The sequence below is a fragment of the Salvelinus alpinus genome, chromosome 28 (assembly GCF_045679555.1).
Source record: "Salvelinus alpinus chromosome 28, SLU_Salpinus.1, whole genome shotgun sequence".
Lineage (NCBI taxonomy): Eukaryota > Metazoa > Chordata > Actinopteri > Salmoniformes > Salmonidae > Salvelinus > Salvelinus alpinus.
Window position 1 is genome coordinate 31,277,020 of NC_092113.1, and position 25,786 is coordinate 31,302,805.

At 42.9% G+C, this 25,786-nt stretch overlaps 1 protein-coding gene, 1 long non-coding RNA gene and 1 pseudogene across 4 annotated transcripts in view; 1 reads left to right on the top strand and 2 right to left on the bottom strand.

Annotated features, from left to right (window-relative positions):
• The window catches only part of LOC139557666 (6-phosphofructo-2-kinase/fructose-2,6-bisphosphatase-like), a 37,457-nt gene extending 20,641 nt beyond the window's left edge, over positions 1–16,816 (bottom strand). Inside the window, exons 1-4 of one of the 3 annotated variants that reach the window (XM_071372751.1) lie at positions 16,653–16,816; positions 4,358–4,483; positions 4,122–4,218; positions 3,770–3,836 (exon numbers count right to left, since the gene is read on the bottom strand). In XM_071372751.1, coding sequence (XP_071228852.1) covers positions 3,770–3,836; positions 4,122–4,218; positions 4,358–4,483; positions 16,653–16,689 — 327 coding nt within the window. In that variant the 5' untranslated portion in view covers positions 16,690–16,816. Of the gene's footprint in view, positions 1–3,769; positions 3,837–4,121; positions 4,219–4,357; positions 4,484–5,979; positions 6,184–16,304; positions 16,427–16,652 lie in introns of those variants that run through there. The other 2 variants (XM_071372752.1, XM_071372750.1) reach the window with 2 other exon arrangements.
• Positions 15,180–15,589, top strand: LOC139557665 (uncharacterized). Its single transcript, XR_011671445.1, has 2 exons — positions 15,180–15,306; positions 15,418–15,589. It is a non-coding gene; the product is annotated as an uncharacterized lncRNA (long non-coding RNA).
• Positions 16,817–22,555: 5,739 nt separating the features above from the next.
• LOC139557667 (P2Y purinoceptor 1-like) lies at positions 22,556–25,763 on the bottom strand (annotated as a pseudogene).
• Positions 25,764–25,786: the final 23 nt, after the last annotated feature.

Here is a 25,786-nt window from a genome sequence, read left to right on the forward strand (position 1 = left end):
CTATAACTGGGCTAATAACTCACTAACTAGCAAAGGATATGAACAAAATGTACACACGTTGCTACATGCAGCTCTCACTTTGATCTCAAAACAAGCGCATCTACTCAAGACCCCTCATGCTGTAAACACAGTCAAGTTCAAAGTAAATTGCACAGATTGGTCTGTGTAGAGTACGGACTGAGTAGTGCGTGTCAATGCAATAGAATCCTACTCTGATGCTTTCGGCCAACAACAAAATCTCTTGCATAGTTTGTTTTGTTTTGTTTCGATATGTTGCAGTAAAAGTGGCTAATAATGCATAGATTCGATCACAATTGCCATATTAAAGGGAAACGTTGATAGTGTTAACAGGGAAAACTCTAGAACGGTGGTCACCAATCTTTTCCGAGTCAAGATCACTTTCCGAGTCAAAATGTTAGCCGAGATCTACCGCTCAGTTTTTTTTATCATGACTTAAAAAACGTAAGCCTATGCAACATTAACCAATTAAAAACAGTACTGTAGCAATGAGGTTTGTGCAGTAAGCTATAGGCCCAATACATTATCACCACGTATACAGTTGAAGTCGGAATTTACATACACTTAGGTTGGAGTCATTAAAACTTGTTTTTCAACCACTCCACAAATTTATTGTTAACAAATTAGAGTTTTGGCAAGTAATTTTTCCAACAATTGTTTACAGAGAGATTATTTCACTTATAATTCACTGTATCACAATTCCAGTGGGTCAGAAGTTTACATACACTAAATTGACTGTGCCTTTAAACAGCTTGGAAAATTCCAGAAAATTATGTCATGGCTTTAGAAGCTTCTTATAGACTAATTTACATCATTTGATCAATCGGAGGTGTACCTGTGGATATATTTCAAGGCCTACCTTCAAACTCAGTGCCTCTTTGATTGACATCATGGGAAAATCAAAAGAAATCAGCCAAGACCTCAGAAAAAAAAGTGTAGACCGCCACAAGTCTGGTTCGCCTTTGGGAGCAATTTCCAAACGCCTGAAGGTACCACGCTCATCTGTACAAACAATAGTGCGCAAGTATAAACACCATGGAACCACGCAGCCGTCATACCGCTCAGGAAGGAGATGCATTCTGTCTCCTAGAGATGAACGTACTTTGGTGCGAAAAGTGCAAATCAATCCCAGAACACCAGCAAAGGACCTTGTGAAGATGCTGGAGGAAACAGGTACAAAAGTATCTATATCTGTCACGCCCTGGCCGTAGAGAGGCTTTTATTCTCTATTTTGGTTAGGCCAGGGTGTGACTAGGGTGGGCATTCTAGTTTCTTTATTTCTATGTTTTCTATTTCTTTGTGTTTGGTCGGGTGTTGTTCTCAATCAGAGGCAGCTGTCTATCGTTGTCTCTGATTGGGAATCATACTTAGGCAGCCTTTTTTCCTTTTGCATGTGTGGGTAGTTATCTTTGTTAGTGGCACTATAGCCCTGTTAAGCTTCACGATCGTTTCTTTGTTTCTTGTTTTGTTGGCGACATTTACAATAATAAACTAAAATGTACGCTCACCACGCTGCGCCTTGGTCTCCTTCCGACGACGGCCGTGACAATATCCACAGTAAAACGAGTCCTATATCAATATAACCTGAAAGGCCGCTCAGCAAGGAAGAAGCCACTGCTCCAAAACCACCATAAAAAAGCCAGACTACGGTTTGCAACTGCACATGGGGACAAAGATTGTACCTTTTGGAGAAATGTCCTCTGGTCTGATGAAACAAAAATACAACTGTTTGGCCATAATGACCATCCTTATGTTTGGAGGAAAAAGGGGGAGGCTTGCTAGCTGAAGAACACCATCCCAACCGTGAAGGACAGGGGTGGCAGCATCATGTTGTGGTGGTGCTTTGCTGCAGGAGGGACTGGTGCACTCCACAAAATAGATGGCATCATGAGGAAGGAAAATGATGTGGATAAAGTGAAGCAACATCTCAAGACATCAGTCAGGAAGTTTAAGCTTGGGCGCAAATGGGTCTTCCAAATGGACAATGACCCCAAGCATACTTCCAAATTTGTGGCAAAATGGCTTATGGACAACAAAGTCAAGGTATTGGAGTGGCCATTACAAAGCCCTGACCTCAATCCTATCGAACATTTGTGTGCAGAACTGAAAAAGCATGTGCGAGCAAGGAGGTCTACAAACCTGACTCAGTTACACCAGCTCTGTCAGGAGGAATGGGCCAAAATTCACCCAACTTATTGTAGGAAGCTTGTGAAAGGCTACCCGAAACGTTTGATCCAGGTTAAACAATTTAAAGGCAATGCTACCAAATGCTAATTGAGTGTATGTAAACTTCTGACCCACTGGGAATGTGATGAAAGAAATAAAAGCTGAAATAAATTATTCTCTCAACTATTATTCTGACATTTCACCTTCTTAAAATAAAGTGGTGATCCTAACTGACCTAAGACAGGGTATTTTTACTTGGATTAAATGTCAGGAATTGTGAAAAACTGAGTTTAAATATATTTGGCTAAAGTGTATGTAAACTTCCGACTTCAACTGTATTATCACCGCATTGTTGTTCCGGCATTTTTTTAAATTATCTAAAGAAATTTGAGGTAGGCTATATGATCATACCCGTAATAGATCCGTTGTTGTATTACTTGTGAGGCACAGCTGAGTGAGCAAACATTTAAATATTTTACTGGGCGGATTTATCTGATCTTCAGTCTCAATGGAGGCAGAGAGCAGCAGATTTAGGGTCCGCCTCTCAACATCCCTCCGCTCTCCCTTTCCTCCACTGACACTGACCAAAGGGGACACCATCTTCCAGCTGATGGTGAAACTGGAGTTGCACCGCACCTCATCCACAAATGTATGTTGTTACTCTTATGAACCGATTAAGTGAAATATTCCTCAATGTTAAAAAGACCCAAGCCGCTAATAATAACAACAACCCAAGCCCATATATATATCATTTCCTACTCATTCCTTACTGCTACAGTGCTTATTGTAGCGCTGAGGAAAAACACACTTTTTATGTTGAATACAAAGTGTTGACAGTGCTGAGTAAGAACTTAAACATCAACTCACTCGTAAAACAGCAGCTCTTTGCTATATTCATTGACAGTCTCTTTCTAATCATGGTTTTACATGTTTTGAAATCTTACAGTATCAATTTTGCTGTAGCTTTCTTTTATGCCTGCTACGTTACTGCAGACACGTGATCTGAGCCATCCGATTGGCCCATGGTAGGCCTATAGTGCACTTGATTTGCTCTCCGGTCCTGCCAACAGGCAGAGTTTGTACCTTCAGACACATGAAATTGTTCAAAATCGCAAAACAAAATAGGAACACAAGGCTTTATCTTTGTTTTTTTTACAGAAATATTTGGCGATCGATTAGGAATGCCTTGGAGATCAATCAGTCGAGTTTGATGACCACTGCTCTAGAAAGTTGAGTGAAGTTCAATCTCGTACTTCTCTCTGTGGGCTGATATTTCTTCTGCTTGGCAGTCCAGGGGGAGCTGAGCAGCAGTCTTGGGGCTACTGTGCACCCGCAGCTTAGAGGGAACATTGGCACAGTGTATATTTCTTTAACCTTTATTTAATCTGTAAATCCATAGAGGTCAAAATATATTTTTACCCATGGAGACCTGGAAGTATCCAGTATATCATGTACAATGTGTTTGAAGTTCAATGTCCTGTCCACCCTGAGTACAGTATGTCTCAGTCATGTGTAAGAGGTATGGTGTGTTTGCCCTATTGACAGTCAGCTCAGAGGGGCAGTTTTAAATTGTCCTCTTACTCACAGCTACTTGTCCATGTTCCTTTGAGAAGTAGATAACTACATCTTTAAGGGCATTTGTAGCGCAGGCCCTGAGAAAGAAAATTCAATGAGAAATCATTGGATTAACCACACAAAGATAATTCACAGCACAAAAGGACATAGCATGTCAGTTGTTACGTAATACTTTACACAAACCACCACTAGCCTGCACCTGAAATGTCACCCTATTCCCTATACAGTGCACTGCTACTTTGACCATGAAAGTAGTGGGGAAGTAGAGTGCTATGGGGAAAAGAGTGCTATTTCAGACGCAGCCCCACTCATAGCTTCATCACATAGATAGAGCAACCCCTCAAACCTGAGGAATCTCTTACCTGCGAATCTGCATGGCCTCCTCATTGTCCGGTCTGAAGAACTCGAAGTTCTTGTAGCTCTGGACTGCTTCCCTGCGATACTGGCCCAAGTTGAAGACTAGACGATAGGTGATTGATGATAGATGATATAGGATAGATAAGGGAAAGACCATCAACTCCAATCCTCAGTGACCTGTATGAGTACTCAAGCACACCTCAGGCCATTTAACTTGGCTAGTGTGTGGGTGTGAACTGACCCTTTGTTGGAACCCCTATCCAGTTGAGGTAGCGGGTGAGCTTCTTGGATATGTATGTCTTCCCCCTGGCAGGCAGTCCAACCATCACAATCAGAGTGGGGGAGTTGGTGAGCTGGGGCACGGAGGCTGGGGAAAAACAAGACAGACCTTAGGAATCTACTGTACATGCCTGGTGGGTAAATAGAATGGTTCTCTGTGAACACTTTTAACAAGGCACAAATCAATGGTGAGAGTAAACACTTACACACACAGTGAGTATGTGTGTGTGTGTGTGTGTGTGTGTGTGTGTGTGTGTGTGTGTGTGTGTGTGTGTGTGTGTGTGTGTGTGTGTGTGTGTGTGTGTGTGTGTGTGTATGTGTGTATGTGTGTGTGTGTGTGTGTGTGTGTGTGTGTGTGTGTGTGTGTGTGTGTGTGCGTGTGTGTGTGTGTGTGTGTGTGTGTGTGTGTGTGTGTGTGTGTGTGTGTGTGTATGTGTGTATGTGTGTGTGTGTGTGTGTGTGTGTGTGTGTGTGTGTGTGTGTGTGTGTGTGCGTGCGTGTGTGTGTGTACCAAGTGCCAAGGTAATCCTCACCATCTCCTCAAGAGAGAGAACACCAGGGGACAGAGAGATCAAATATCTGTTAACCAGGGCACACCTATCAGATGAGTCATCTCCCAATAGGCAAGGATTGGTTGAGCCCTCATTGTTTCCATGTTATGTCTTACTTACCTCGTCAACAGGATCGCCAGAGGTAATGTGTTCTGCATAATAATCCTAGAGTAATTAGCCAACTCCTTTAAGAGTGTAAGACTACTTCAGAATATATCCTGAGGACCACAGAGTATCCCATGCAGCCAGTCACATCGGTGACAACACACTGGGACATGGGTGCCATTGCAGACAGTACCAGTATGCAGTACCTCTTGTTCAGCATGAGATTTCATCATAGAAACAAAATAACTGTCAAAGCATGTGGAACAGAATCATTCCACAGGCTACATCAGACCTCTCAATAAAGTAATGTTCAAACTGCATATCCACACACTGCACCAGATATCATTTCACATGTCAGGAAGCACTTAACTGAGACTTTAGAAGAGCGTTGCAGTACAATAGGTAGTACGAGGGAGGATATAGGAGAACCAGGACGTATTGCAGGATATAGAAGCTGGTAGTCTGTATGAATGATGACTGACTGCAGCATCAGTATACAGCATCCATGCATTAAAGGTCACAGGACAATGTTAGAGTAGGATTAATCTTGTTCTCGCACATGGAGCATGGAGGAGGTGGGAGGGAAGCCATTCAACAGATCTAAGATTTACACTAGGAAACAATCAATCATAGTCTTAACATGGCAACAAGATCAAAACTTGAGCACTCATCCACCTGTTGTTGAAGATAACTTTCCCGTGGCTTATACTAATGAATGAATTAGGAAGTTAAGAGGAAAAAAGAGACAGAGAAAACAGACAGGAGAAGAGAAGGAGCGAGAGACAGAGAGAGAGACAGAGACAAAGAGAGAGCGAGCAAGAAACAGACAGAAACAGACGGAAACAGGCAGAAACAGGCAGAAACAGACAGAAACAGTCAGAAAAAAGAGAAAGAGAGCACTAGACAGAAATTGGTTCTTCACACTTACAGCCTCTCCGGCGACTTAGCTTGCAGCTTCCCATCCCCAACCATGGCACCCATATCTTGAGCAGAGGAGTCTGCGTGAGCTCATTCTTCTCCTGTTCTGTGGTCATGTCAGCACTCGGCAGCGCCCAGACAGACAGAGTCATGCAACACAGCACAGTCCCCCTGGCCCTGTTCAGCGGAGCGAGTGTGAGTGAGGGAGACAAGAGCTTGCTTCAGTGAACTCCGGCGGGGTCACCTGACTGTTGCCAAGGAGCAGAAGGCGGAGGGGACGCTGGAAGGGGAGGACCTCTAAATGGCATCCGATTCCCTAAATAATGCAATACTTTTGACCAGGGTCCATAGGGCTCTGGTTCCTTATATAATGCAATACTTTTGACCAGGGTCCATAGGGAATTTGGTGCCATTTGGGACACATGTTAGCTCACTGATGCCATGCTGTTTCACTGCTACTCAGCAGTTAGCGTAGAACATGGTCAGAGGCCAACTACTTTAGAGGGATCTAAAATATCCTGGGATATCAGCCAGTAGGGATGAGGAATCACAAAGTTACACAAGTCTGTGTTGTGGTGACATGGCACTAAAGCATTAAATATATCAGTCCTTTTGAAGAACAAGCTCATCACAGAGTAACATTTTTCCATAGTTAACTGTTATGATGAACTGATCAAAACAATATATGTTGTGAGGCTATAGTACAGCACATATATGTTGCTTGATTTGTATTTGGCAACGGTGTGGTGTTGCTCAATTACACCACAAGGTGGCAGTTGGAAGTCAGAGTACACAGTTCCTTTTGAAATGCTAATCCAGATGAAAGATCAACTGGCTCTGTCATTACATACACTCTCACTGTCTGTAGGTAGCAAATAAACTGACAAAACAGCTCCTCCCTATGTTCTCTGCTGTCTTTCTGCTCTGGTGCAATCATTCTCATTCAGAAAATATCTGACTTTGTTGACAGTACTTCAAGAGGTTACCAAGGCAATGAGGCATTAACCTGACTAAGGAATTAGACATCTGACAACCTATGAGACATGGACAGTCCCTGATCTGATCTCATTACAACTAAATGCAGTGGAGTATTAATTAAAGGGAAGAGGCGTCATGGGTTAGATAATGTCATCAATACGTAATGTAGCCTCCCAGCAGGCGAGCAAAACTGGTTGAAATTATATCATTACTACACCATTACAACCTGGTTGCAAACTAGTTGTATTGACGTCATTTCAACCAGCTTTGTCCACTGGGCCCATTGGGCATTGTTACCCCCGCAATTCTTATTTATGTTATATCCATACATTCTTAGAAAAAAGATTGCTATCTAGAACCAAAAAGGCTTCTTCAGCTGTCCAAACAACTTTTTGTTTCAAAAGAGTTCTTACAAGGAACCAAAAAGGGTTCTCCTACAGGGATAGCCAATGAACCCTTTTGGAACCCTTTTTTCTACGAGTGTAGGCCTACCGTATAGTATCATGTTTCACATGCAGTGGCAACATTGTTTAGACATTTCCACTGTGGGGTTTGCTGAAACACATTTTTACTTAGACCTGCAGTAACTTATCAAGGCTGAAATGGGCATTGGAACAGGATACTTTGAATAAAACTTTGTGGTCAAATTCTAACAGACAGACAGTTCGTTTGGCAGTTAGTCTTACAGTGTCTTGGCCTCTGCCATTACTCTGCAACAGAAAATGTAATTCCCATAACACAGCAATACATTCTGTATCTAAGTGTCAGACCTCATACCAACTGTTAAGTTACCTAACTGACCACATTCTGGGCAAATCGTACCGTAGGCCTATGTTGGCATATGTTAAAAAGGTTAAGTATCTAACCTGATATTCTGCAGTACAGACAATGTTTATGCCTTTCAGCAACAGTAATGACCACAGAGTCTAGATCTGTTTTTGTTAGTAGAGCCCAGGAGAAGCGAGAGAGGAACATGCTATCCCTGCTGGCTGAGAGTTTGGCCTGGCAGGAATTTAGCCCGGCCTCCCTGCTCCAAATAGAATGACAGGGATTGACTGCACTGTAGCTGCTGAGCAATGAGCTATGATTGGGCAGCTGCTGTAAACCACAGGTAAGTGTAAGTGTGTTCCTGAAAACATCTCTCTCTCTCTCTCTCTCTCTCTCTCTCTCTCTCTCTCTCTCTCTCTCTCTCTCTCTCTCTCTCTCTCTCTCTCTCTGAGGAACTGTAAACTGCATAATAAAAGTTTACATGGAACATACTGTACTTAAAGGTCCAATGCAGAAATGTTTATCTCAATATCAAATAATTTTTTGGTAACAATATATTTCTTACTGTGATTGTTTTCAATTAAAATGGTCAAAAATAAACAAAAACAGCTTCCTAACAAAGAGCAATTTCTCAAGCAAGAATTTTGCTGGGACTATCAGAAAACTAGCTTTTATGGCAGAGACATGGCAGAGAGGTTTGAAACTCTCTTTCTTATTGGTCTATTAACTCATTTTCCACCTTGTGATGTCACCAGTCTGGTCAAAATTCCATCCCATCAAAAACAGGCTGAAATTTCAAGCAGTCTTTTCAAATAGTTCTTGCACTTAAAGGGCATTACCATAATTTTCAAAATTTCACAATATTATTCCAACCTCATAGTGTGGAAATATATATAAAACACAGAAAATCACGTTTTTCACTGTGCTGGGCCTTCAAGGTGGTTGAGGTTACATTCCATATGAAGATGGAATGAGATATTAAGATGGCAAGAGGGTACATGACATTTTGGAGTTGGTTTATGCTTGAGCAAGATTCCTTAAGAAGACAGACCGTCCCGTTCCGTAACAGGTCCCAAAGAGCTGGTCAATTGGAGGTTTTCTGGAATTTTCTGGAATTTTCCAAGCTATTTGAATGCACAGTCAACTTAGTGTATGTAAACTTCTGACCCACTGGAATTGTGATACAGTGAATTATAAGTGAAATAATCTGTCTGTAAACAATTGTTGGAAAAATTACTTGTGTCATGCCCAAAGTAGATGTCCTAACCGACTTGCCAAAACTATAGTTTGTTAACAAGAAATTTGTGGAGTGTTTGAAAAACGATTTTTAATGACTCCAAGTTTTAATGACTGTTGTGGGGGTGCTTTGCTGCAGGAGGGACTGGTGCACTTCACAAAATAGATGACATCATGAGGAAGGAAAATGATGTGGATAAAGTGAAGCAACATCTCAAGACATCAGTCAGGAAGTTAAAGCTTGGTCGCAAATGGGTCTTCCAAACGGACAATGACCCCAAGCATGCTTCCAAAGTTGTGGCAAAATAGCTTAAGGACAACAAAGTCAAGGTATTGGAGTGGCCATCACAAAGCCCTGACCTCAATCCTATAGAAAATGTGTGGGCAGAACTGAAAAAGCATGTGCGAGCAAGGAGGCCTACAAACCTGACTCAGTTACACCAGCTCTGCCAGGAGGAATGGGCCAAAATTCACCCAACTTATTGTGGGAAGCTTGTGGAAGGCTACCCGAAACATCTGACCCAAGTTAAACAATTTAAAGGCAATGCTACCAAATACTAATTGATTATATGTAAACTTCTGACCCACTGGGAATGTGATGAAAGAAATAAAAGCTGAAATAAATAATTCTCTCTACTATTATTCTGACATTTCACATTCTTAAAATACAGTGGTGATCCTAACTGACCTAAGACAGGGAATTCTTCTAGGATTAAATGTCAGGAATTGTGAAAAACTGAGTTTAAATGTATTTGGCTAAAGTGTATGTAAACTTCCGACTTCAACTGTATATATACTGTGTACAACAAATTAAGAATAGTTTCCTAATATTGAGTTGCACTCCCGATTCGGCGGGGCATGGGTTTCTACAAGGTGTCGAAAGCGTTTCACGGGAATGCTGGCCCATGTTGACGCCAATGCTTCCCAAAGTTGTGTCAAGTTGCCTGGATGTCCTTTGGGTGGTGGACTATTCTTGAGACACACATGAAACTGTTTAGCATGGAAAACCCAGCAGTGTTGCAGTTCTTAACACAAACCGGTGCGCCTGGCACCTACTACCATACCCCATTCAAAGGCACTTGCATATTTTGTCTTGCACATTTACCCTCTGAATGGCACACATACACAATCCATGTCTCAATTGTCTCAAAGCTTAAAAATCCTTCTTTAATCTGTCTCCTCCCCTTCCTCTACTTCTGTCACGAATCCCGCTTCCTGAGTCTGGGTTTGCCTGTGTGTCTGTCCTGGAGTGTGTTTCAGGTGTCCTGGAACGCACCCTGTCTGGTTGCCGGGCGAATTAGCTTGTTGGGAGATTGATGTTCACCCGCACCTGTGTCCCATCAGTATTCTGCACACCTGTCCTGATCATCATCTCTTCCCTTCAAAAGCTCTGACCTGACTTCCATTCCCTGCCGGATCGTTAGCCATGACCAGTATGTTTTGCTCACGAACCAGTCTCCAAGTTATAGAGTTTGTTTTGTTTTGTTTTATTGTTTTGTACATCTGCTTGCCTTTAACTGACCTCCGTTTTGTTCTATCTACAGCCATTCTCCCGGAACCCATCACCCATCCCTGTCTGCTCGTCGCTAGTGTTTTTTCCTATCCTTTGGATCTGCTCATCCACTCCCATCAACCCACCTCCGCTGTCCGCTCCGCCACCCGGAACTATCTACCTCCACGTTCTCATCATTTAAATAAATTCTCACCATCTTCATACTCACCTTGTCCTGGTCTGCTTCTGGGTCCGATTTTTGTAAAGCGTGACAGAACGATCCGGCCAAGTATGGACCCAGCGGACCTGGACTCCGTTCGACATGCCATTTCCCATCAGGGGATGATATTGGGTCAACACAGCACAGCGCTACAGGAGATAGCGAGTTCTGTCCAGAACTTCTCTACCAGCTTGGCGAGAATCCAGAATCAGCTCAGTTTTCCGGCGGATTCTCCACCACCTGTTTCACCCCTCTCACCTGCCGCTTCTGGAGCGGTTTCCTTCCGTGAGCCCAAGGTACCGACGCCGGATAAATATGAAGGGGATTTGGGAGGATGCCGTTCATTTATTATGCAGTGTGGGTTAGTTTTTGAGCTGCAGCCCCACTCTTACGCCACAGACAAGGCTAGGATAGCTTTTGTTATTGAACTGCTGCGTGGTAGAGCTTTGGAATGGGCTTCAGCTGTTTGGGAACAACAGGACACCTGCATAGCATCATACCAGGAGTTCACGGCAGAAATGAGAAAGCTTTTTGACCATCCAGTCCGAGGTAAGGACGCAGCTAAGCGGTTGTTTTCTCTTCGCCAAGGAGCTCGTTATGTGGCAGACTTTGTGATTGAGTTTCGAACATTGGCTGTGGAGAGTGGGTGGAATGAGGAGGCACTACAAGCGGCTTTTTACCAGGGGTTGTCGGAGCAACTCAAGGATGAGCTGATTTCCTATCCGGAGCCTTGTGACCTGGACAGTTTGGTCGCATTATCCATTAGGGTGGATAACAGAGTTCGAGAGAGAAGGAGGGAGAAGCAGTGGGTTCGGTCCAATCTATCAGCTACTCGGTTACCATTCGGGTCAGGAGGGGAACCAGAAGGGGTTAATCAGGTTTCCTCACACGGGATTAATAAAGGAGTCCTGCCGCCAGATCCTGAACCTATGCAAGTGGGGCGGCACGGGTTAACTAAGGACGAGCGCCAACGTAGACGTGAGACCAACAGATGCCTCTACTGTGGTAGTTCGGGACATTACATCTCCGTTTGTCCTCAGCGCCCGTTAAACTGCTCGGCTCGTTAAGTTTGGGAGGGTTGTTAGCGAGCCAGTTTCAACCTCGTTAGATACCCGTCAGACCCCGTTTTCCTGCTACCCTCATAAATAAGGATCAGAGTTTAGCGATTAACGCTTTCATCGATTCAGGTGCCGATGACAGCTTCATTGATGCCGACTTAGTGGAACAGCTGGGGCTTTCCAAGGAGCAATTACCGGAAGCCATTGAAGCAACCACTCTGAACGGTAGTGTTCTGGCACGGATCACTATGAGGACGGAACCGGTTAAGATGTTGTTGTCGGGGAATCATTCAGAGGTTATTTCTTTTTTTATTTTGCCTTCCCCCCATGTACCTCTGGTTCTTGGATACCCCTGGCTAAGAGAACACAATCCTTCGTTCGATTGGGTGACTGGTAAGGTAACTAGTTGGAGCATTGAGTGCCATGCTAACTGCCTCAGGACTGCCTGTTCTCATGCTGTCCCCAGTCGGGTCAGTGAGTCTGCTCCTCCTGATTTGTCCCTGGTTCCTGAAACATATCACGAGTTGGGTGAGGTGTTCAGTAAGCAGAGAGCTCAGTCACTTCCTCCCCACCGACCTTATGATTGTACGATTAAGCTGTTCCCTGGAGCTGCCTTTCCCAAGGGACGGTTATACAGTATTTCTCGACCTGAGCGGGAAGCCCTGGAGACCTACATAAAGGAGTCTCTTGCTGCAGGTCTCATTCGTCCCTCGTCATCACCCCTGGGAGCTGGATTTTTTTTTGTTAGTAAGAAGGATGGCTCTCTTCGACCGTGTATTGATTATCGGGGGTTGAATGATATTACGGTCAAGAACAAGTACCCCTTGCCCTTGATGAGCTCCGCTTTCGATTCTTTACAGGGTGCTACTGTGTTTACGAAGCTTGATCTACGCAATGCGTATTATCTGGTTCGGATCAAGGAGGGGGACGAGTGGTTGACTGGATTCAATACACCTATGGGACATTTCGAGTACCTGGTGATGCCGTTTGGACTTTCCAACGCTCCAGCAGTGTTCCAAGGTTTGGTGAATGACGTGCTGAGGGATATGATCGGTCTGTTTGTGTTCGTTTACCTGGATGACATCCTGATTTTCTCCAAGGAGCTTTCCAGCCACATCCAGCATGTTAAGCAGGTCCTGCAGCGGTTATTGGAGAACCGTCTGTTTGTGAAGGCAGAGAAGTGTGATTTTCACGCCCACACTACATCCTTTCTCGGGTACATCATCTCCAGGGGAGAGATCAAGATGGACCAAGAGAAGGTTCGGGCGGTTCGGGATTGGGTCCAGCCCGGTACGAGATTGCAGCTCCAGAGATTCCTGGGGTTTGCGAACTTCTATCGGAGGTTTATCCGTGATTACAGCCGGGTGGCCGCCCCATTAACGGCTCTGACGTCTTGCACCAGAAGGTTCTGTTGGACTCCTGAGGCAGACCGAGCATTTCTGGATTTGAAGAGTCGATTCACCAACGCCCCGATTCTCTCTCAACCTGACACTTCCCGTCAGTTTGTTGTTGAAGTGGACGCGTCTGATGTGGGGGTGGGCGCCATCCTGTCTCAGCGTAGCTCCACTGACGGTAAACTCCATCCCTGCGCTTTCTACTCTTGTCGTCTTTCTCCAGCTGAAAGAAACTACGATGTGGGTAACCGGGAGCTTCTCGCTGTGAAGCTTGCCTTGGATGAGTGGCGTCACTGGTTGGAGGGAGCGGAGCAACCGTTTGTGGTCTGGACTGACCACAAGAATCTGGCTTACATGCAATCGGCTAAACGTCTCAACTCCCGTCAGGCCAGGTGGGCTTTGTTTTTTGGACGCTTCAATTTTTCCCTGACGTTCCGACCTGGGTCGAAGAACGGCAAGGCGGACGCCTTGTCCCGGATGTTCTCCAAGACGGAGGAGAGTGGGGCCAAGACTGAGACGATTCTTCCCCAGAATCTTGTCGTGGGAGCCGTTACGTGGAGGATTGAGGAGGATGTGATGGCGGCCCTTCGGACGCAGCCCGGCCCTGGTAACGGTCCACCCGGTCGGTTGTTCGTGCCTGAGTCGGTCCGTTCTGCTGTTCTTCAGTGGTCCCACGCCAGCAAGATAGCTTGTCACCCTGGCGTTGCTCGGACTATGGCGCTACTGCGCAGACGATTTTGGTGGCCTGCCATGGGAGAAGATACCCGGAGGTTTGTTGCCGCATGTCCTGTTTGTGCTCAGAACAAAAGTACCAATCGGCCCAGCTCTGGGCTTCTTCACCCTCTACCTATTCCTCGGCGACCTTGGTCGCATCTGGCCCTGGATTTTGTCACGGGATTGCCCCCTTCTGTTGGGAACACGGTCATTCTGACCATTGTGGACAGATTCAGCAAGTTTGCTCATTTTGTTCCTCTCTCCAAGCTTCCATCGGCTACGGAGACGTCTGAGATCCTGGTTAGGGAGGTTTTCAGGGTCCACGGATTGCCCAGTGACATTGTTTCTGACCGTGGTCCTCAGTTTACCTCTGCTGTTTGGAGATCTTTCTGTTTGGCCATTGGAGCTACAGTCAGTCTCACTTCTGGATTTCATCCTCAATCTAATGGTCAGGCGGAGAGAGCCAACCAGAAGATGGAGTCCACGCTGCGTTGTCTTGTCTCTTCTGATCCTACCTCTTGGTCATCTCAATTACCCTGGGTCGAGTATGCCCATAATACCCTTCCGTCATCTGCCACTGGGATGTCCCCCTTCCAATGCCTGTACGGTTACCAACCTCCTTTGTTTCCTTCTCAGGAAAGGGATCTCTCGGTTCCCTCTGTCCAGACCCACATTCGTCGTTGCCACCGGACCTGGCATCGGGCCAGGAAGGCTCTCCTTAGAGTGTCTGATCGGTATCAGATCCAGGCGAATCGTCGCCGTATTCCTTCCCCAGCTTATACGGTCGGAGATAAGGTTTGGTTGGCTACACGGGATCTTCCTCTACGGACTGAGTCGAGAAAGTTGTCACCGAAGTTCATTGGTCCGTTCGTAGTGGAGAGAATCATTAATCCTGTTGTGGTTCGACTCAAGTTGCCTGCAACTCTTAGAGTACATCCCACCTTTCATGTCTCCTGCCTCAAGCCGGTTCACCTCAGTCCTCTGTTGCCCCCTCCTCCTCGTCCTCCTCCTCCTCGGATGATCGGAGGTGGTCCTGTCTACACGGTGCGCCGCATCATGGACTCCAGACGGCGGGGTCGAGGGTACCAGTATTTAGTGGATTGGGAAGGATATGGTCCAGAGGAGAGGAGTTGGATTCCTCGGCGTCAGATCCTGGATGACGACCTGCTTCGTGACTTCTACCGCCTCCACCCTGGCGCTCCAGGTAGTCCGCCCGGTGGCGTTCGTCGGAGGGGGGGTACTGTCACGAATCCCGCTTCCTGAGTCTGGGTTTGCCTGTGTGTCTGTCCTGGAGTGTGTTTCAGGTGTCCTGGAACGCACCCTGTCTGGTTGCCGGGCGAATTAGCTTGTTGGGAGATTGATGTTCACCCGCACCTGTGTCCCATCAGTATTCTGCACACCTGTCCTGATCATCATCTCTTCCCTTCAAAAGCTCTGACCTGACTTCCATTCCCTGCCGGATCGTTAGCCATGACCAGTATGTTTTGCTCACGAACCAGTCTCCAAGTTATAGAGTTTGTTTTGTTTTGTTTTATTGTTTTGTACATCTGCTTGCCTTTAACTGACCTCCGTTTTGTTCTATCTACAGCCATTCTCCCGGAACCCATCACCCATCCCTGTCTGCTCGTCGCTAGTGTTTTTTCCTATCCTTTGGATCTGCTCATCCACTCCCATCAACCCACCTCCGCTGTCCGCTCCGCCACCCGGAACTATCTACCTCCACGTTCTCATCATTTAAATAAATTCTCACCATCTTCATACTCACCTTGTCCTGGTCTGCTTCTGGGTCCGATTTTTGTAAAGCGTGACAACTTCGATTGAAGTGGAATTAACAAGTGACATCAATAAGGGATCATAGCTTTCACCTGGATTCACCTGGTCAGTCTATGTCATTAAAAGAGCAGGTGTTCATAATGTTTATACACTCAGTGTGTAATGGTGTGTATAGAAAGTATATGAATAGAAAAGGTGTGTGCAGGTGTAGTTATATAGGATGTGCCTTGACTAGAATACAGTATATACATCTGAAGTTTATAAAACAGTATATAAACATTTCCTCCACATCAGGAAATGTTAACTTCTAGTGTATTCAAGGTTAAAAAAGGCTTCCTTTTTGTGATACAAAAAATGCATCAACCCCTACAAACAATGTCCTTTATAATGACCTGACCAAGATCCGCTTCAGATGGAAACGCTGTCAATAAAGCGGTAAATTCGGAGCTTTAACAGTGTGCGGGCCTTCTTGTTCTATACCATTTTTTATAATCCACATAATAATTCACATTTCCTGTTGCTGTAGAATTATTTTCCTGCTGTAGCAAACTGGCTCCAATTAAGATCCTACAACTGTAGCATTCATTCAGTGATAGGTTACTACTATACTTGACTGTGCTAATCATACTGTAACAGAGCACAAAGAGGATACCACTAATGTATAAAGAAATAGAGGGAAACAACAGAAGATATTAGAGTTACCAGAGTGACAGACAGACCTTCCCAAGTCCTTTCCCATTTCACCTGTGTGTCCATCCTTTCTAAATCAAGGCAGCTTTCTAAATCAAGGCAACTTGAAACCCAGATCGGTCTGTAGCAGTGTCTGCAAAACTGTCTGAATCATAGTGTAACACCAATCCACCAAGTCTATTTTGCTTGCGTGTATTTCTGTGCTGCTGCACTTAGCCCCCTGAACAACATGTGCTCGTAACAACATGTGCATAGACAGAACTGAACCATGTCCAGTAAAGTTGGACTTTACTACACCATCTTAGCACTTCCTACTCCTCTCTCTCAAGAGAGTGCATGTTCATCAATGAATGCTCTCACCTGCGCTGTCACAGCGGCGCCTCATTATGTATTCCATATGGAGTAGTTCTATCCCTGCAGGGTGCACGGTCTGAAGAAGACTTACTAATGCCCATGGCTCTGCAGTCAGATGCTCTTATTAATGTAACCAAATCCCTCGGCCAAAGCATTCTTTCCCCCCTCACCACCTTCTCCCTCTTTCTACGACACATGGACATACGCTGGGCTTGTCCTTTAATGTTTGCCAGGTCTTGGGTTCACCATTCACAACTTACACACACACACACACACACACACCCACACACACACATACACACCCACACGCACACGCACACGCACACGCACACACACACACGCACACGCACATGCACACTCACACATACGCACACTCACACACACACACAGCCAGAGGAGTGAGCTCATAACAGGAGCAAAGGTCACCGAGGGGATTTGAATCTTTACAACTCCGTGGCTTCGCTTATCATTCAGACCTGGGTTTGAATAGCATTTGAAATCTTTCAAATACTATTAGCTTTAGCTTTAGCCTGCCTGTAGTGCCAGGCGGGCTGGTTTTACACTTCTGTGACTGGTTCAATTGCACCAGGCACGCTTAATCAAGCCCAGCTAAACTATTTGAAGTAATATCAAATAGTATTTGAGCCCAGGTCAGCCACTTATCATGCACACACGTGTCAAAGAGGGTTAATACAAAGTAATTACTAGATGAGAATGTGACAAGTAAGGACTTGTAGGCCATGTCTTGAACTCTTGTTATTGTGTTCCATATACTACAGTTTATCTGGCAAGATGGCACTGACAGACACGGACACCCTGTTTCTAGCTCCTAGACAACTTTGCAGTATTTTGTCTATTACTGCATTGTTGGAGCTAGAAACACAAGCATTTCGCTGCACCTGCGATAACATCTTCACATCTGTGTACGCGACCAATACATTTTGATTTGATTTGATTTGAAAGGGTGTGTAACATTAAAAGTTTCAACAAATATGTTTTTAATGACTGGAGCTTACTATGTGCTGCAATCATAAAACCAACAAAACACAATAATATGTTCTATCCAACCAATACCGACTGTGTTATGCAGCAGACAAATTCAAAAATATGTCACATACAGCATATTACTGCATGCACATCAAAATGCATAGCCTACCATTAGCTGTACGTGTAACGTCTGCTACAGAAGCATGGTATTGCTGCAGTCAGTACCATACCCAAGCTCCATTCTTGAGGCCCCAAAAGAATCCAGTGAAATCTTGGCATGTCTCGATATACAGTGGTAATGTAAAAAGCAATGGATGTTAATTTGGCAGCAAAACAAAGCGTCTAGCCATGCCTTATTTTATAACCAAGCCCCAAATGATCTGCTCCTATTGTAAATAGTTTAGTAAGGTACCATCTCATGTTACCCTTTTGGATTGTAAAGGGGCATTTTCCTTCACTAAACTTTTTCACTTACTTTGTCAGGATCAACTCATTTACCACTATCCCTATCTCTCACACAGCCATGGATGGCAGCCAGCAAAACTCAAACATATCACTACAGCTCATTTACTGAGTAAAAACCTTAGTGCACCAAAACAATAGGAAAATAATCATCTGTTTGATTTTAATCACAATCAGTACTCCCTCAGGACGTTGCCTCCCTAATCTCAATAAGACTGTTGGGTGTATTTTGTTGTAATGAGTTGCTGCCTGCACAGTGTGTTACAGTACTGTAATGATCCTTTGGGTCACCACACAAGCGTGGCCTTTCATATGGTGCAGGTTGATTTCATATGGCGAGGGTTGTAAGCGAACGAAAGGTATTCTTCATCTGGATCCCAGACTCCTCGGCGAGCGCTAGACTTTCTTGGGTCCGCAATATACGTATATCAACAGGGAAACTGAGAAGAGACTCTTTGTTAAGAAACCTTGAAGTCTGACAACTAGAGTAAAATATTTAAAAAAAAACACCCACCCAAGAAAGCAAGAAAAATAGGCAGAGTAGAGGGCAGAGAGAGGGAATGACTGATGGGCTGCTCTGTGCTCTCTGAGCGTCGGGTTTATTAACGAGGACCCTCATGAGTGATGGACTCCTCAGCAAAGTACAATGGTACAGTATCCTGTATATGAAGCTCGGACATAGGATAAGCACAGAGACAATGAATTTTCAGAGGTGTTCTAGTATTTATGCCATAGGCCTAAACACTATTGATGGTTTCCATTTCTAAAACAAACAGATCCAACTACTTAAATGGTTGATGATACTCAATTGATAATTGACCTCACTGCACAGTAATTGACCTCAATGCACAGTATTTGACCTCAATGCACAGTAATTGACCTCAATGCACAGTAATTGACCTCACTGCACAGTAATTTACCTCACTGCACAGTAATTTACCTCACTGCACAGTAATTTTCTCACTTCACAGTAATTGACCTCAATTCACAGTAATTGACCTCAATGCACAGTAATTGACCTCACTGCACAGTAATTTACCTCACTTCACAGTATGTAGTTTTGTTCTTGTAATATTACACCACTATTTTTGCTTGAGGTCATGACATTGATTTATCACATTTTCAGAGAAAATATATTTGTACAGTGACATTTGAAAAGCACTGGTTCCCATAGTTTTTGCCATCAATCATTTTTAATGCCTTTTATGAAGCTTTTCCTGTGCTGTATCTGGTCTTGCACTTCTCACTCTAATATAGGAGATCTTTGTTTAAACTTAACATAGTATGCTATACAATACTACCGTGCGTCATTAGAGATCGTTTGGGACCTTGCCACATCCTGCAGCGTAAATAGGTTGTGTTCCTGTCTGCTGCTGAATGACTGCTAAGCACTAGAGTGTGTTCTTTTCCGAATGTTCTTACTGAGGAACACAAGGCTATTCTTGGCAGAACAACTATGTCACATCAAATTGCAGAACATTTCTAAGCAAAATGTGAAGCGAAGTGATAAGGAACTCTGGTGTGTGAAGTACTGTACATTCTTAGTTTATGGATTCAAATGTATTCCCATGTATCAGTTCTGATTTGAATGTATTGATTGTAGTGACAGTGGGCCTGTCATTCCTGTTAAGTAACGCAGTGTATTTCAGATATAGCGAAAGCAATTGAAAAAACCTGAAGGTTGATATAATGGGATTTTCAAAGTGTCTGGTATTTTATGTAGAGAATCTTTCTAATATGTAAAAAATGTAAGTCATATGTAATTATTACATTTATCTTTTGAATCAAGTGTTTATTGGGTTATTGTAATTAAGTACCTCCGCCATGTATTTGAACTAATGTTATACATTTTGTAATACAGTATAAATTGTAACATTTGATTCCATACATTCAAAGGATGAGATATATGTTTCATGAAATAAGAATATATTCCAAAGTCTTCTTTAAATTAACATTTTCACTTTAGAATATATACAGTATCATGCATTCTTTTTAAACCTTCACCACATTTAAAGCCGATCACCACATTATAATAATATTCTATATTGAATGGAGTTTCACACCTATATTAAAAACTCTGCTGGCAGTTAGTGTCAGCGATTGGGTGCAGAGATGTAGCGCAGGACACAGGTTTGAGCAAAACAACTGAGTTTACTCACAAAAAGTAAGCAATATTCCAAATAGGAAAATACATACAAACTAACACCTACAACAACCACTAAGACACCAACAATCATGGACAGAACAGAAAGGTATGCCAGAGGGTTAAATAAGGAACATGATATGGGAATTGAAACCAGGTGTGTGTAATACAGACAAAACAAAACGAAAATGAAAAACATGGATCGGTGGTGACTAGAAAGCCGGTGACGTCGACCGCCGAACACCACCCGAACAAGGAGAGGGGCCGACTTCGGAGGAAGTCGTGACAGTTAGTCTGTTTCCTGTTCCTCTGCACATGCATTATCTTTTTACTGCAGTCGGCTAAATCAGGGTCACAAAGAGTGCTTCCTGGTAGTCTTAAACAAATCTACTTTGAAACGAAAGTATACACTTCACTTACATGGTTATTGCTTTAAAAAAAAGAAGACACCGATATCATGTCAGATATAGCGTTGAAATGCATTCAGTTATGAGTTTGCATCCCAATATTACACTTCATATATATCACAGAAGACTGAAATAGCACAAAACCGTTTGACAAAGAAACATAGGATTTTAAACTTTTAAATAAAAAAAAATTAAAAAATCCTTATACAAACGGTAACTCAGTCAAATCTTTGAAGTTGTTGCATGTTGCGTTTATATTTTGGTTCAGTGTAGTTTTGAACGTATCATAAGCTATCTATTAATTATGAAATTATGAAAAATATGAATAACATTCCACCAATGAGGCCACTAGGTCATTTAACTGCAGGAAAGGGCTACCAGCAAAGATTCACATTGCTCTGTAACCTCAATACCATGTGCCATAAACCAATACAGTCTACACTTTGCTTTAAATCAGTTTAACATATTATATATTTAACACAATTGGCACTTTAACCTAACCTATGGAATTGTTTTAAGATGGTCATACCATGCATCATGTAGCTATTTGATTTAGATAACCCTTTTGTCACACCCTGATCAGTTTCCCCCGTCCTCGTTGTTGTCTCCACCCCCTCCAGGTGTTGCTTGTTTTCCCCAGTGTATTTATCCCTGTGTTTCCTGTCTCTCTGTACCAGTGTATTTATCCCTGTGTTTTTCCCATTCTCCTGCATTTTGCATTTTCCTTTTTCTAGTCCTCCCGGTTTTGACCCATGCCTGTTTCTGGACTTTGTACCCGCCTGCCTTGACCACGAGCCTATCTGCCACTGTACCTCCTGGACTCTGATCTGGGTTTGACCTTTTTGCCTGTCCATGACCATTCTCTTGCCTACTCTTTTGGATTAATAAACATTGTAAGACTCCAACCATTTGCATCCTGTGTCTGCATTTGGGCCTCGCCTTGTGCCTTGATACCTTTAGGTATCAATTTTTTTTTTTTTAATGATTTTATAAAATATTGAATTTGACCTTTACTACTATAGGCAGTAGGAACGCATTGAATAACACACTCATAAATGGCAAAAAATACAATAAAAAAAGAAATCACAAGGAACAAGGTTATGAAGTGTCTGTCCTATATCTAGGAGATATAAGAAAGCTCAGGAAATATTTTTGTTTTTTGGAATATTTAACCCCTTATTTTTGTTGGCACAAAATTACCTCCATACTTTCATTATTTTGTATGGGTTACCTTCAGACGAGTCCAATGACACTTGTGGGGGTCGTAGAGCACAATGGAGAACACCATCGTGTTGAGAGTCTCCCCCTTTCATAATATACTTTACAAAAATATAAACACAGCATGTAAAGTGTTGGTCCCATGTTTCATGAGCTGAAATAAAAGATAGTCCTCACGGTTTATTCCAGACATTATTATGAGCTCGTCCTCAGCAGCATTATTATTCCAGACATTATTATGAGCTCGTCCTCAGCAGCATTATTATTCCAGACATTATTATGAGCTCGTCCTCAGCAGCATTATTATTCCAGACATTATTATGAGCTTGTCCTCAGCAGCATTATTATTCCAGACATTATTATGAGCCCGTCCTCAGCAGCATTATTATTCCAGACATTATTATGAGCTCGTCCTCAGCAGCATTATTATTCCAGACATTATTATGAGCTCGTCCTCAGCAGCATTATTATTCCAGAAATTATTATGAGCTCGTCCTCAGCAGCATTATTATTCCAGACATTATTATGAGCTCGTCCTCAGCAGCATTATTATTCCAGACATTATTATGAGCCTCCCCTCAGCGGTATCATGTGATTTACAATATATTTACATCTATTAGATACAATGAATAACCAGGAACGTCAATTCATGCATATTACCATACACGGAAAACAATGTTTATTTTGTTTTATTTAACCTTTATTTAACCAGGAAAAGCTCATTGACACCCAGTCTCTTTTGCAAGGGAGACCTGGCCAAGAAGGCAGCAGTAATCATTACAACATTACTACATGTAAAACATACAATACAATCAGCACATCAACAGCACAATCCAGTCTACAGGAAATATTTACCCTCCTCATGAACAGTCTTGCATCAGAGTTTTAAACCCTTTCAGGGCACTAATACATCTAGGTGAAGCATATATTGTAGACTATTCCATGCCTCTGGTCCACAATAGCAGAAGGCAGTCTTGCCTAACTCAGTGAAGGCCCTGGGGACTTTAAGTAGCAACCACCTAGTAGACCGGGTCTGGTGAGGTGAGCAGGCTACAGATGTAGAGAGGGAGTTTATCCAATATGGTTTTGTAAATGAACACGTACCAATGTAGCTGTCTGCACATATAAAGATAGGTCCAATCCACCATTTGGTACAAGGGGCAATGGTGGGTGAGTGACTGAGCATTTGTAACAAAGCATAAGGATAGATGATAAACAGAGTCAAGTCTCTTTAACACAGAAGAGGCTGCATGCATATACAGTGGCTTCAGAAAGTATTCACACCCCTTGACATTTTCCACATTTTGTTGTCTTACAGCCTGAATCTAAAATGGAAAGAAATTTAGATTTTTTTTGTCACTGGTCTACACACAATACCCTATAACGGCAAAGTAGAGTTATGTTTGTAGACATTTTTTCTAATTAATAAAAAATTTAAAGCCGAAATGTCTTGAGTCAATAAGTATTCAACCCTTTTATTACGGCAAACCTAAATAAGTTCAGGAGGAAACATTTGCTTAACAAGTCACATAATAAGTTGCATGGATTCACTCCATGTACACTAATAGTGGTTAACATGATTTTTGAGTGACTATTTAATTTCTGTACCCCACACATACAATTAACTGTAAGTTCCCTCAGTCGAGAATTGAATTTCAAACAAAGATTCAACCACAAAGACAAGGGAGGTTTTCCAACGCATCGCAAAGAAGGGCATCTATTGGTAAATGGGTAAAACAAAAGCAGACATTGAATATCCATTTGAGCATGGTGAAGTTATTAATTACACTTTGGATGGTGTATCAATACACCCAGTCACTACAAGGACACGGTACAGGAGTCCTTCTTAATTCAGTTGCGGGAGAGGAAGGAAATCGCTCAGGGATTTCACCATGAGGCCAATGGTGACTTTAAAACAGTTACAGAGTTTAATGGCTGTGATAGGATAAAACTGAGGATGGATCAACAACATTGTAGTTACTCCACAATAGTAACCTAATTTACAGAGTGAAAAGAAGGAAGCCAGTACAGAAAAAAAACATTACAAAACATGCATCCGGTTTGCAACAAGGTTGCAGTAAAACTGCAAGAAATGTGGCAAAGAAATTAACTTTTTGTCCTGAATAGAAAGTGTTGTGTTTAGGGCAAATCCAATAAAACACATTGCTGAGTACCACTCTCTATATTTTCAAGCATGGTGGTGGCTGCATCATGTTATGGGTATGCTTGTAATTGTTAAGGAGTGGGGAGTTTTTCAGGATAAAAAATAAACTAAATTGAGCTAAACACAAGCAAAATCCTAGAGGAAAATCTGCTTCAGTTTGCTTTCAAACAGACACTGAGAGATTAATTCACCGTTCAGCAGGACAATAATCTAAAACACAAGGCCAAATCTACACTGGAGTTGCTTTCCAAGAAGACAGTGAATGTTCCTGAGTGGCCAAGTTACAATTTTGACTTTAATATACTTAAAAATCTATGGTAAGACCTAAAAATTGGTTGTCTAGTAACGATCAACAACCAAATGACAGAGCTTGAAGAATTTTGAAAAGAATAATGGGCAACTGTTGCACAATCCAGGTGTGTAAAGCTCTTAGAGACTTACCCAGAAAGACTCACAGCTGGAATCGCTGCCAAACGTGCTTTTACAGTTAATCAATGCACAGTAATAAACACAGCAGAAATATATAAATGAGTGTGGGAGAAATGAGAATACGCAAACAAAGCTCCTCTGTCTGGTATTGCAATGAGAATGCTGTGCTGAACTCATAATGGTGCTGAAGCTTGTCCCTGGATGCGATGGTTGAATATCTGAGGGACAGACTGTTAAGCTAGTTCTCTAAGTCTGGTGATCTGCATGAGAAGATCAGCATTACTGTGGAGGTAGACCAATGGGTTGATGGCACTGTTTAGACATACAAGGGCTCGGCTGACTTGGTGAGCAATGTAGATGCCTGTGAACCAATCCTGACACATGCGTTCTCTTTTCAAAATCCTAGTTTTCAGGTTTAGATTCCTGAATATATGCTACGGTGTGTAACAAACAAAGAAGAGTAAAGTCACAAGGAACACCAGTTTTAGGCTTCTCAGCTTCATCACTTGGTTGATGTTGGTTTTGGTGGAGAGAACCACAGTCACGTGTTCATAGCAACCCAATATGATGGCAGTGGGATGCAGAATCCACATACTGTCCATGCAATACTGTAGTTCAGGTAATCATTGGTAAAGCAGTCCGAGGTGGTGTCAAAGCTTGTTTCTGTCCCTGAAGAAAAGTTGGGGACTGTTTTGTTAAAATACACATCAGGAAGACTCTGAATGCAGACTAACACCCAAACTACAGCAGTGATAACTACAGAGACCCCCAGTTATCCTGCCCATCACTCTCAGTGGGTAGACAATGCTCAGGTACCTGTATACGCTAATAATCTTGCAGAAGACTTGTCCGAAGTTCCAGTGATTGTCTGCTGAGTAATACGCAACCAGAAATGGAAGTGTCATCAAATATAGAATATCTGCCACTCCAAGGTTCAGAACAAAAACATTGATATTTACGAATTTCTTCCAGTTCGCAAACAATAATTTTAGTCCCAAACAGTTAGCAACAAGACCAATGATGAATACTGACATATACACTGCAGGTAAGAATTTGTGTGAAAAGGCCTTGTTAACTTGTCCACAGGAAGAGTTTGTCTTCATTTTCTCTCCCCCACAGAAATTGATCTTAAACGGGTGAGAATAACCTGAATAGAGGTTGAATGAAAAAAAAGTATTTCCTTCAAGATGAATGAAGAAGTCAATCGCTCAGTTTCCTAGCACTTCTCAGTTATTCTCAGCTCCACATTGAGATTGCAAAAGGTGGAGGTAGGTGTTCTCTCACAATGTTTTGTGTGAAAGTGCTATTTGCTCTATGACAAGCTGTATCA